Consider the following 13,871-nt stretch of genomic DNA (forward strand, 5'->3'; position numbering starts at 1 on the left):
TAGAACTGTTTCCCAGTCAAAATATAGAACTGTTTCCCAGTCAAAATATAGAACTGTTTCCCAGTCAAAATATAGAACTGTTTCCCAGTCAAAATATAGAACTGTTTCCCAGTCAAAATATAGAACTGTTTCCCAGTCAAAATATAGAACTGTTTCCCAGTCAAAATATAGAACTGTATCCCAGTCAAAATATAGAACTGTTTCCCAGTCAAAATATAGAACTGTTTCCCAGTCAAAATATAGAACTGTTTCCCAGTCAAAATATAGAACTGTTTCCCAGTCAAAATATAGAACTGTTTCCCAGTCAAAATATAGAACTGTTTCCCAGTCAAAATATAGAACTGTATCCCAGTCAAAATATAGAACTGTTTCCCAGTCAAAATATAGAACTGTATCCCAGTCAAAATATAGAACTGTATCCCAGTCAAAATATAGTTCTGTATCCCAGTCAAAATATAGAACTGTTTCCCAGTCAAAATATAGAACTGTATCCCAGTCAAAATATAGTTCTGTATCCCAGTCAAAATATAGAACTGTACCCCAGTCAAAATATAGAACTGTTTCCCAGTCAAAATATAGAACTGTACCCCAGTCAAAATATAGTTCTGTATCCCAGTCAAAATATAGAACTGTACCCCAGTCAAAATATAGAACTGTACCCCAGTCAAAATATAGAACTGTACCCCAGTCAAAATATAGAACTGTACCCCAGTCAAAATATAGAACTGTACCCCAGTCAAAATATAAAACTGCACCCTAGTAAAGATATAGAACTGTACCCCAAGTAAAGATGTAGAACCATAATCCCAAGTTAAGATGTAGAACCGTACCCCAGTAAAGACGTAGAACTGTACCCCAAGTAAAGACGCAAAACCTGCAAGAGATCAGGAATGGAGTGGAGGAGAGAAAATTGGCAGCAAAACAAAGAATAAACTAGGAACCAAGATTTAAATTAAAGACAGAGTGACTTCTTTCAACAGTTGCTTCCACCAAGTAGGTAGTTACAAAAAAAACATGATTTTATCACAATCGGTGATAAAATTGGAAGGGAAGTAGGGGGGAAACAAACTCCAAAGAGCTGGGAAATGAAATATTACCCCCGTTTGAGAACTGAATTGTGTGAGTGTGGGTCAAACGCTAAGTGTGCTGCCTTTTGAATTGAATAGCTTGCTTAGAATGCACAATAGCTGAAAGGCTAAACACTTCCCTTATAAGACTGCACATGACATCATCTCCAAACAGCAGGAAAGCTGTAGGAAGCCATATATCAGCTACTATATTTTCTACAGTACAAATATGAGTAACCTCCCTCAGACCTTTTGCATGCTGTACAGCTATTAAACAGGCTCTGGGGAATACAGTGCCACAAAATTGTTTAAAAGTTTTTATTCGGTCAACACGCAGTGCGATGAAGTAGCATTCGTGGAAACACAAACTGTTCTTTGATATTTCCTTTGTTTTATTATTTTTTCCAGCAAAATATTTGAAACAAAAAAAAAGACTAAATACACTTTGCTGCTCCAAAAAAACAAATTCAGTAATTCTGGTGCTTGCTTCCAGAAGAGCCCTACGGGCCAGAAACCACAAATCCTAAAAATAACACGCTCTTTACTTCATTTTAAACTGGGAGCTGTGAATAGACCAAATAAAGAATGGATTGCACAGGGAAAATTGATCGGATATAAAAGATTATTCCACCAACAAACTCCGAGGTTTGGTCACTGATCTTCGCTGAGTTAGCTGTTCTCAGTTTGTGTGTCTCTTGCAGGGTTCTGCAATTTGCCCTCAGCATCCTTGGGCTATGGAGGGGAAAACAAGCCAGGGTTCCATAAGACCTTTTCAGCAAAGAAGGAGGCTATTTGGCCCATCGTAACTGTGCTGGCTCTTCGCTAAAGCAATCCAAAACTAATCCTCAGCTTTCTCCCATTGTCCCGTATCTTCCTCTGTTTCAGATATTTATCCAATTTTCCCGTAAAAGATGCAATGGTCTCTACCTCAACCAGCCCCTATACCAAAGTATTCCATGCTCCAACAACCCTCTGCCTAAAGAAATTTGCCCTAACTTCCCTCTCTCCCTCCTCATGCTCTTAGTCACACTTTTAGTTCCTACTCCTGATCCATTGGCTTCTCCTCCCCTCCCACTCACCCACTGGAAAATGCACGTGTCGGGTGAGGAACAGGTTGAGGATCGAACTTGTCTGTGATACTCCCCGCTCCCTGCTACGATCAAATAGTCTCTGAGACTCTCGGCTCACAAGTGAAGAATGGCCATGCGGGTGCGGGTGTCCTCGGGGCGGCTGTACCCCAGCAAGAGTCGGGAGAGGAGAGGAAGGGAGAAAACACCATTTCAAAAGCGGGTCACTCTGTGGTGTTTTATCTTCAGGTCCTGATAAGGCTAAACCCTCTAGCTTCTATCGATGGCCCTATTTCCAAAAAGTACCAAAGTGCCATCTATCCAGCAGTCTTGTTAACCAATTTTCCTGGATGCACTTCCAAACCCTCCGACCGGAGAGTGTCGACACAGATGGCAGTATCCCTTTCGTAGGCAAGAGTCTCGGCAGGCCAGGCAATAATGAGTTAAAAACTGGAAGAGTCAGCCTGGTGCTGCCACTATTATGGCCATACTCTAACTCCTGTGAAGCACAAGGACCTGCTGCTCTTGGCAAGTGATACTGAATTCCGCAAGGATCAGCCACCTGTGGGACAGAGGGACCTACAATCTCTGTGATTACAGGCGGAATCATTTGGTTATCCCACTTGCAGCGTCAGGAGTTAGCTGCATAATGGCCATCTGGTTTTGGGGCTGAGTTAGGTGCTTGAGCTTCTGGCTTCAATTATGGATTGGATTCTTATTATTCCAGAACTAGATGAGATTCTGAGTAGAAAGGCAGATTTTTTTTAAAAAAGAGCCGTCATCAGACTGGGGAACTCGTGTGAACAGAATGATTGAAAATTCCGTTGATCCCAAGCTTTATGCAAGATAAACAGCTGAGAGTGCACAGTCAATAGGCACATGGGCAAATATAGGGGCAACCCTCCCACTTATCAATGATTGATTGATTGCCACCCCATCCACCAGCTTAAACACCCACTCTCTGCACCACCGGAGCACCATGGCTGCGGTGTGCGCTATCAACAGGATGCACTGCAGCAACTTGCCAAGGCTTCTGCGGCAACACCTCCCAAACCCGTGACCTGCACCAACTAGAAGGACAAGGGCAGCAGGTGCACGGGAACACTTTCACCTCCAAATTCCGTCCCTTCACCGTCGCTGGGTCAAAATCCCGAAACTCCCTACCTAACAAGATTGTGGGAGTATCATCACCACATGGACTACATCGGTTCAAGAAGGCAGCTCACCACCACCTTCCCAAGGGCAACTAGGAATGGGCAATAAATGCCGGCCTTGCCAGTGATGCCCACATTCCAAGAGTGAATAAGATAAAACCTGCCCAGAAGTCCATTTCGAGTGTTGATCACTCTTTGAGTAAAGAAATTCATGCCATCAATCCTAAACTTGCCTTTTGCCAGCTTGAACGAGCCACTTGTCCTACTCTCACAGTTTGTGGATCTACATTTCCTATACAGTTTACTATATTATGTACCTTGGTGATGTCCGCTCTCAGTCACCTCCTTTAAACGCTGATGCTAGGGATCATCCTTGTGGCTCTTCTCTGCATCGCCTCCAGGACTTTAATATCTCCTTGTGTCTCTATGACACTAAATGAGTTTCTAACAGATTGATGGGCAGAACTGACCAAACGCTAATGTCTTCTGTCTCCATGACCATGATAATAATTAAAAGATCAGGAGCAGGAACCCAAGCAGATTTTCTCCTCTCTCTAGCTCAGGGGTGTGAAGAACAATTGCAGTGCCCCCCACTGCTGAGATCAGCTGACTCAGCACCAACTGGGAATTGAATCTGACACCTTGCTGGTCTGTATGGCTCAGCAATACGCTGAGGTACGTTTGCCTGTTAAAAAACAACTTGCATTTTTAAAGAATCTTTGACATACTAAAACATCCCAAGGCACTTCACAGGTGTGTTTTCAGAGAATATTTGACCCCGAGGCACATAAGGAGATATCAGGACAGGTGACCCAAAACTTGGTCAAAGAGGTAGGTTTTAAGGAGTGTGTTAAAGGAGGAGAGAGGGGTAGAGAGGTGGAGAGGTTTAGGGAGCGAATTCCAGAGCTTAGGGCCTAGACAGCTGAAGGCACAGCCGCCAACAATGGAGCAATGAAAATCGCGGATGTGCAAGAGGCAAGAATTGGAGGAGCGCAGCGATCTGGGAGGGTTGTAGGGCTGGAGAATGTTACAGAGATAGGGAGGGGCGAGGCCATGGAGGGATTTGAATACAGGGTTTGAGAATTTTTAAATGAGAGCAAAGGTGCCTTACTACCAACTGCATGTTTGGGTGACAGACCACATATCCTAACGCTAACCGTTTGCGCCAAATTGACATCCTGGGGCAGCTTGCAAGAGAGATAACAAACAGGAGAAAGCAAAGAGGGAGAGAAAATTGCACTCGGTGATTTTCCACATCTATTTCACTCCTGTCAGACTCGGATCACAATGGAGGCGGCTCACAGCTGTTTACCTCTTTCCCCGGCTGCCCCTTTCTCACAATTGCCGTGGGCCCTGCCTCTCTCGCCTGTGCCCGTATCTGATCACTCCCTGTGTGCACTCCATTCTAAGCCACACAAACACAGGATATTCCTGCCAGACAGGCCACCTCTGTCAGCCGGGCCCTCCACTAAAATCGAGGGAAGTTATTAAAGCGACAGACTGGGAGGCAGAACAATGAGCGGACTAAGTTTAGCTGTGAAACCTGGTCTCTCACTCCCTCTTTACAAAAAAGCTCCTCCGTGTTATTTATTGGAGCTGGGAAAAGAAAAAAAATATATATATATATGCTGCGTGTTAAAATGAAAGAGGCCATTCAAAGTGGCAACTGAAATCAGGAGGTCTCACTGAAAGATGATCATTTCCTCCATGTAAGAAAACAGAATGCAATTGGCATAGAAATAGGAATTGACTTAAAGCTGTAGACTCCCTCACTTTTATCGCATTGCCTGAACTCTTCCACATATACACAAAAGCTACACAATCCAACTGATTTAAAAACCAAATAAATTAAAACAAAAATAATCCAAACCATTCCACAGATGGGAAACTATAGTTCTATGAGGAGAGACTTGAGAATCTCAAACTATTTCCACTGAGTCAGAGAAGGCCAAGAGATTTAACCAGAGTTTTTTTTAAATTATGAAGGGTTTTGAATAGGGAAAGAGTATTTGCTCTGCTTGAGGAGTTAGTGATGAGGGGTCATCAATTTAAAATGGTCACTAAGAGAGTGAGGAGAGAGGTTAGAAGGAATAACTCCACGCAATCGGTTATTGGAGCGTGGAATGCTTTGCCACAGGGAATAGTTGAGGCAGAGACCATGATATCTTTTAAGGGAAGAGTAGATACACATTCCAAGCAGAGCAAGATAAAGGGCCCTGGGAAGAGAGTAGGGCAGTGTGAATTAGTTTCAGATTGCTCTAGCAAAGAGTTAGCACAAACATAAGGGGCCAAATGGCTCCTTCTGGGCTGTAAAGTGTTTTTCAATGCCACATTTCTAATGAGAATCCTGAAGTTGTCATTGGGGAATTCCTTTTATTTTTAGCAAGGTTCTGCTCATGGAAGAACTGTTTCTTGCTGAGTTACTGTTTGGGGAGGGAGGGGGAGTGTCGACCTGCCCTCACCCAAAGCCCACATAACGTTCCAGCTAGTTCACCATTAGTAGCAGGGACCTTGGGTTATTTTCCTCTCTCTGGCCCATGGGTGCTGAGGTCAATGGTAGAAGCCCAACCTTCTGCCCTGACTGAGATCAGGCAACTCATCATAAGCTTCAGGAATCAATTGCAATGTCATGCTGGGAATTTTAGTGAAAATTTGTCCCACTTTATGAAATCTGGGGTTCCAATGGGGAAAGCCTGTTTCATGATTTTGCCATTACGCAACATAATATAATAATGATGAACATAAAATGTAATGCCAAGGGCAATGGAAAGGATTGTGGAACATGAAACAATATCCCTGCTTTTTTATACCTGTTTCTGATTTAACCTAGGAAAAATAAATCTTTTCCATACAGAGTCTTTCCAATTACATAGAATTACAAAGGATTTACAGCATTGAAACAGGCCATTTGGCCCAACTGGTCTATGCTGGTGTTTATGCTCCACATGAACCTCTTCCCACCCTACTTCATCTCACCCTATCTGCATATCCTTCTATTCCTTTCTCCCTCATGTACTTAACTAACTTCCCCTTAAATGTATTGATGCTATTCGCCTCAACTACTCCTTGTAGTCGCGAATTCCACATTCTAACCACTCTCTGGGTAATTAAGTTTCTCCTGAATTCCCTATTGCATTTATTAGTTAATTACAGTTACTACACCGATCCATTCCTGATAATGTTAACGTACCAATGAAGATTGGCGCTGCACCTAAATTTCTCAACAACAAAAAACACTTAGACGTTGTCTCAACGTACCTGAGGGTGGAATAGTAGTGGGTTTGGACGTAGATACTTCTCCTTCAGTGAGTTCAGGGGGTCCATCATTTTCCTTTTCTCCACCCTGCTGGACCGAGAAGTAAAGAATTAAATCGGCGCCCACCATTTCCCAAACCAAAGTCCTAGCTCTCACACTCAGGACCACTTTGGAACAATGTTGTCTTAAGGAAAGATGCACACTTACGCTGTGTAATGCAGGTGGTTCCAGCTGAAAGAGAAAAGCAAAGGTTGGGATGAAATCCTGGCTGTGGACTCTTCGGGTGTAACTTGTAGGAAAGGAGTCATTTCCCCCCCTTTTTCCCACAGCTTTCACCTGAAGGAGGTCAAGCAGCTGAACCGTTGGGCCTACACTTACTCAGTCCCATGGGTTGCAAGTGTTCACAATCGCCACTTGGACAGAGCATCTCAGCTTTTGGGAATAGAGAGCCTACACTTGTGTGATTATTTGTTCTTGGGATGTGGGCAACACTGGCAAGGCAGTATTTGCTGCCCATTCTTAGTTGCTCTGAGGTCATTAAGAGTCAACCAAGGGACTGGATTCACATGTAAGCCAGACTGGGTAATGAACCAATTGGTTTTTTTACAACAATGCAGCAGCTTTTAGCTGGTGCCAGCCCTCAAATGACCAGAATTATTGAATTCAATATCCCAACTTGCCACGGTGGGATTTGAACTCATGACTTCTTGATTACTAGTTCACCACTGTAACTACACTATCACACAAGAAACGATGCCCGAACCCTCCTTCTCCATGATTTTCCCTTCTCCTGGGGGCACTGGCACTTGTTTCGGTACAGATTTTTCAACAGCCCTTTAGTATCTCACCCAGGTAGCCATTCTTCATATTTGACTCTTGATGGTGAGTGGAAGATTGGGCTATTTGACTCTGGAAGGCATTGCTACCAAGCCCAGTCCTGTCATCAAACACTCACTTCCCATCATGGGTCACTGGATAGTGATCAGGAGCTGGCCCTCTGTTTTTCCCCTCCCTCGCCTAGGGATGTTGATGTTAATTGCAGTGATCCAACCCCCTGCCCTGGCTGAGATCAACTAACTCAGCACAGACGAGGTATTGAATCGGAGACCTTTGCGATCCGTGTGCCTCAGTAGAGGAAAGAATTATTAAGCAATTGAAATATTCAAAAGCTCCACTTAAACTTAAAGGAGCAGACCCCTACACTGTTCTCCTGTTCATTTATTGGGGTATTTTGAATGTCATCTAACTTATAACTGCTTCCAGAAGTGAAATCAGTTTTATCATAATTCAGTAATAATGTTTTCCAGCCCAAAGATTATATCAATGCAGTTCATCAATCAACCGTTAATGTGCCTCATTCTCCCCCACTTCCCTGCCGGAGGCTGGCAAGGCATGGGATCCAGTGCTGGTGCCTGTGTAAACCCAATTCTTTTCTTCTTTTCTTGAACAAACTATGTTTCGTGAAATGATCACAGTCACACATTTCCGTTACCAGGAATGATCTAACAGCCTTCTTAAGGGGTGCTGGGAGCCCTCCTGTACTTTAACCAAACGGTGTGAACAATGTTATTGGCTGTTGAAGTGCAACACAACCTGATGTAGACATGTGTGCATGTACACTCACACACACACACACACACACAGACACAAACAAACACATACAGACACACACAGACACAAACAAACACATACAGACACACAAACAAACACACACAGACACAAACAAACACACACAGACACACAAACAAACACACACAGACACAAACAAACACATACAGACACACAAACAAACACACACAGACACAAACAAACAAACACACACAGACACACAAACATACACACACACACACAGACACAAACAAACACATACAGACACACAAACAAACACACACAGACACAAACAAACACACACAGACACACAAACATACACACACAGACACACAAACATAAAGAAACACACCCACACAGACACACAAGCACACACAGACACACAAACACACACAAAGAAACACACACAGACACACAAACAAACACACCCACACAGACACAGAAGCGCACACCCACACACACAAACAAACACACCCACACAGACATACAAACACACAAAAACAAACACACACAAACACAAACAAACACACCTACACACAAACAAAGACACACACACAAACACAAACACAGACACACAAACACACAAACAAACCCAGACACACAAACATACACACCAACAAACAAACACACCCACAAACCCATATACACAAACACACAAAAACACACACATACACAAACACCCTATACTATTAAGGGAAACATAACTTTGCAACTCAGCGTCCCCAGCGTTGAACAGCCAAGAATCCTTGATGCAATGAAGAATCGAACAAGAACTGCAGAGGATCTTCAATGTCTGTGTATTACTCGGCTCCAACCTGACAGAAGGGCCCAAATGGCCTTAAACCAAGAGAAAGAAGCTTGGGTAGCTTATTCCTGCCCTGGACTGTCCAGTATCATTGTTCTGCCTGAAATTGGCTGGTTGTCCTCTTGTATTATTTGTTATACTCGCAGATTTCCTGCGGCATTGCTCATGGTAAGTTGAAGGATGAGAGTCTTATTAGGTCAGGAATATTATACCGTGTAATGCACAATGTAGTATTCTGCTGCTAAGGTTGATCTGTGTCCCTTCAGGGCCACGAGTATTAAATCGCTGTGTATTGGCCCTGAGGTCAATTGACTATTTCTTTTGAGACTGTAAACTGGTTGTCAGTTCCTGGCTCTGCCCTAAGGTCAGAAAAATCCTATCATGTAATGATTGGCTTTCTCTATTTTTGTTTAAAAGACTGTTTCTCATCTGTAGCAAAGTTTGACGTCTGGTGTGCACATTTTTTGTAAACATCACACTTACTCCCCATAACATCTTCCCTGTCACACTTTGTTGATGATATCCCTATTGTTAGAAAATAGCGTATCCTCCGACTATACGTACACACACGCTCATATAAGATAGACGGAGGTTACTGCATTTATAAATACAAAGTAGACATTATTCAGGACTAGAAGTCAGTTCATTTGATGCCATGCTATCTGACACAGACCTGGCAGAGCTTTGGGTTTGTTGCTGATAAATTATGCAAAGAAAAAACACTCACTTCCCTCATAATGTGTCCCCTCCCTTGCACAGTGCCTGTTCCTGGTCCAAATGTGACACTTCACATGAGCTTGGACGCTGGGATGGGTTTAGCTTCCTTCCGTTTTGTGGTGAGATCGAAGGGAGACTCCGAGCTCGCACACCCACGTTTCTGGTGCTCCCTGGGCGACTTTGGCTCGTTTTTGACCAGCAGATTGGGATTGAGGTTTCGGTCCGTGAAAGGGTACATGGAATGTGGGAAGTTCGGGAGGAGTTGGAATGGAATGGAATGCAGCGCCTGACACCTGAACAGGAAACCCCAACTGCAGAGATGGACGGCACACATTCTTTCTAATTTTTCACTCTAGTTTTCTCCCCTCCCTTCCTGTCCTGATGGCCGGCGAGTCACTTGGGTGTAGGTCCCATGGGCAACGGAGGCCGTCCAGTACCTTGCCCAAGTGGCCGTTACTAACGTCTGAGCTTTTGCAGTGAGGGGAGGCAGGCTGTGCAATTGTGGAGAGCATAATGCTGTCCTCCCTGCCCACCCCCTACCAATGTATGGACATCCCTCCTCAGCTCACATCTCAGCAAGAGGTTGTGTTGCGGGGGGGTGGGGGGGGTGCTGCGGGCAGCTGTGAAACTCTATCCCAGCTTCAGAAGAGGAAGGGAGGAAATTGAAGGTTAAAAAGGCTGCGCTCAGCCTTAAAAATGAGGTAGAACTAAAGATAAAATCTGCACAAACATATTAAATAAAAAGAAATAGTTGAGGCTGAAACATTGCTGATGTCCTTGGAAGGAAGGGTTAATGTGTACTGTAGGATCTACGAATACCTGTAGATGGGATCCATGAAAAAGGGTGATGGCTTTGCATAATGAAAGGGTTGCTGGTGCGGCATCTTGGGGAGCTCGTCATTGGCCATCATCTTGCGGTCACCAAACACGTGGTTCTTTCTGGGCTCACCCGGGCCGTTCTGACTGACCCGGCTACGGCTGCTTATGCTGAGGTCAAGCGGCTGCTCCTCCCCGGAAAGTGTAGACACCATGAGCTTGGACGTTGGGATGGGTTTCGCTTCCTTCCGTTTCGTGGTGAGATCGAAGGGAGACTCCGAGCTCGCACACCCACGTTTCTGGTGCTCCCTGGGCGATTTTGGCTCGTTTTTCACCAGCAGATTGGGATTGAGGTTTCGGTCCGTGAAAGGGTACATGGAATGTGGGAAGTTCGGGAGGAGTTGGAATGGAAACATTGAGTGGTATGGAAGCGATCCCATTTTCTTCTCTTGCATTCCCATAAACCCAGTGCCAAAGTACTTCTCCGCGATCGAAGCAATCGCCTTAATGGAATCATTAGCAGCGCTGGTCGGAAGGTTCTGCTCATCTGGAGGAGGAAAGAAGGAATGTTGGGATGGAAGAAGATACGTTCGCTCATTAATTTCACTGCTAGAATTGGTGGAGACTGAAGTGACCTTGTCGGTTGGTTTGACCGTGAGATTGGCCTTTTCCTTCTTTTTATCTCGATCACTCTCCACATCACTGTCCAAATCAGACCCTGTGCCCGTGGTTGTGTCCAGGTCAGTTCCACTCGTTGTGTTGATATCTTCAAAGTCACTACCTTCTGATAAGTCACTGTTTTTTACTTTGTTTATCTCGGCATAGCAATTTTCGGATTTTTCTTCTAAAGGGGCAACTCTGTCATTGAACGTTGACACCAGAGAAGTCGCTTGTGATACAGAGGGCGTCCCCATGGGGCTTTGGACACTTCCATCGATATCATGATTTAAGCAGCCTTTCAACAATGCGTTGCTTGGTAACAGAGTGGGCCTAGGATACAAGGAATGGGGGAAAAGGCCAGGGAAACCTGGAGCAAGAGCTGGAAACGCGGCTGTCGGCGAGAAGGGCAATCCTGTTGGGTGTGGGCGTGAGGGAAAGTAATCGTTGAACCCCAGGGAAGTATGGTTAAGAGTGGATGCGGGTTTCGATTTGTCCAGCATGGCACTGGGAGTGAGTGGCTGGCCTTGAGGGAACATAGAACTGGGGTTGTAATGGTTCTTGCCTTCACAGAACCTGCGGTGCTTGTTCAATGAGGAGGTTGTGCTGAACATCTGGCCACAGTCTTTGCACTTTATCTGCGTCCGGCAATCGGCATGCATCCGTTTATGTCGACAAAGGTTGGAGAACTGGGTGTATGATTTGTGACAGACTTCACCTGCAATTGAATACAAAGGAGAGATGTAGCGGAAATGCTTCATACACCACTCTATCAACATGGGCCACATGAGCATACAGGAGGACCTAGGGAGTGCCACTACAGTCATGTTAACTGCAGCCTTCCCAAGCCACTTGCCTGGATATGCCTTTCGACAGATTACACCCCTTGCTAATTGTGATAAATGCCATTGAATTCCTCAAAGGAAACGCCCGCCATAATTGGAGATAAGCTGAAAGGTCACTCGCCATCACAGATCACTTCAACTGAGCAAAGGACGCAAGTGCTGGCCCTGAATACTTTTTTTAACAATGCATTCCCATTTACGTACTCACGCATGAACGTGAACATTGTAAAGTGATTAGAAGAAAATGGAATCTCATACTTTCTGGGCTATTCCCAATAAAGGGAAAAGGAGAGCTGGAACGCACAGGAATGTCCTGGGCACGATTCGGCAACGCAATAAAACTCAACTGGATCACCCCAAAGGAAAGGAAGAGGAAAAGAATAAAACTCGGCTAACTGGAAAGAATCTCCACCATATTTATAAAGGACAGATCCCAGGATAACACCACAGTGCAAAGAAGAAAACGAATACAGTCAGTGTCCCTCCTAATATGCTCGACATGTTCCTTTGTAGATTTACATTCACATCACCTTTCAGTTACCAAGTGTAAAATGAAGTCTATGGGATTTAATTTCTCCTGTGTGCTCTGTTTAATGCACTGGTTAATGTGTTTATGTTAAATTCTGTCTGCACTATTTTAATGAATTGCATAAAATGGAGCTTGGAGGGGTGGGGGAGTGCTTTTTTTGTGTATTTTACTGCACCTGCCTCTCCCCAGTAACAAATGCATAAAATAGCGCAGGGAGGAATCCAACGAAAGCAAGTTAACCAATGTGCTAAAAGTAGCGATTAAATTCAATCCCTCTATAACCAGACATACAAAAAACATAAATGGAAAGAGCATGGCAGTCTCACCTTCCCAAATCAAACGCTGATTTTCACTAGTGAAGGCAATTGAAAAATGGCCAGCTTCATTAATAAGGAAACAGAAAAAGGGATACGAGCGGGGCTTAAAAATGAAGTGAGCAGGGAGATACTTAGTGGTAACACTGGTTATGGGTGACAACACACTCCTGCGCTTCAACAGCTATACAAAAAAAGGTTTCTTACCATCACTCTGTGTCCATGCTTGTCCCTGCCTCCTATCTGTCAATATCATACAGATAAATACAATTATAATATAATCAAACCAATTCTAAATCCTCTCATACTAACTTACACTAAGTACTGTCACAGTGAGATACAGCAGGCTGTTAGCACTTGCAGAAGTAGGGACACAGTACTTTGGAATCTATATCCCCCCTCCCCAATCAGATGACCACTGCCATTGCCCACCCTTTAGCCAAGAGGCTATAATGTTCCAGACTGTGGACTCTTGCGAGTTTGCCATTCTCGAAGATAACTATAGGATGCTCCTCTGCACAGTGGGACTGGTTCCAATTGGGATCAACCTCTCTTCCTCTCACCCCTTTGCCCCTCCCTCCCTTCCTAAGATGGAGATCTCCATCTTGTGCGATGCAACCATTAAAGAGTTGCCAAGCTCAAACAATAGTTCACTCTGAGATTTAAACTGGAGCCCTCTGAATGGCAATCCAATGTTCCACTGCTAAAGCTACCATGCCACGATATTTAAAAACAGAAACAGGGTTTTAACTCCTGTTAAGAGGTGATTGAGCGAATTTGCGTTCCCAGTGCGAAGTGTCGCTAATTGCAGGAAAATTTTAGGAAGTGCGCATGGGAATTCCTATTAATGGCTCCTGCAGACCTGGAGCAACGATTTGTAAAATGACTCCTTATATGTATAAAGGGTTGGTTATCATAATCTACTTCCTCCATTTTACTTAAGTATAGAATATTCCAGAATTCAAATCCAATTTTAATACTGTATATTCCAATCTATCTCTGATCATGTGGATACTTCAGTGATATGTCCTTAATG

General features: G+C 44.1%; 1 protein-coding gene across 11 annotated transcripts in view; it reads right to left on the bottom strand.

Moving 5' to 3' along the window:
• Positions 1 to 13,871, bottom strand: part of prdm16 (PR domain containing 16) — a 518,186-nt gene that overhangs the window by 34,666 nt on the left and 469,649 nt on the right. For 4 of the 11 annotated variants that reach the window (XM_067970256.1, XM_067970255.1, XM_067970265.1 and 1 more), the window contains 4 exons: positions 13,043 to 13,078; positions 10,494 to 11,865; positions 6,752 to 6,775; positions 6,547 to 6,631 (listed from right to left, as the gene is read on the bottom strand). In XM_067970256.1, the coding sequence (XP_067826357.1) occupies positions 6,547 to 6,631; positions 6,752 to 6,775; positions 10,494 to 11,865; positions 13,043 to 13,078 (1,517 nt within the window). Of the gene's footprint in view, positions 1 to 6,546; positions 6,635 to 6,751; positions 6,776 to 10,493; positions 11,866 to 13,042; positions 13,079 to 13,871 lie in introns of all 11 variants that reach the window. The other 7 variants (XM_067970260.1, XM_067970259.1, XM_067970263.1 and 4 more) reach the window with 5 other exon arrangements.

The sequence above is a fragment of the Heptranchias perlo genome, chromosome 32 (assembly GCF_035084215.1).
Source record: "Heptranchias perlo isolate sHepPer1 chromosome 32, sHepPer1.hap1, whole genome shotgun sequence".
Taxonomy (NCBI): Eukaryota; Metazoa; Chordata; class Chondrichthyes; order Hexanchiformes; family Hexanchidae; genus Heptranchias; species Heptranchias perlo.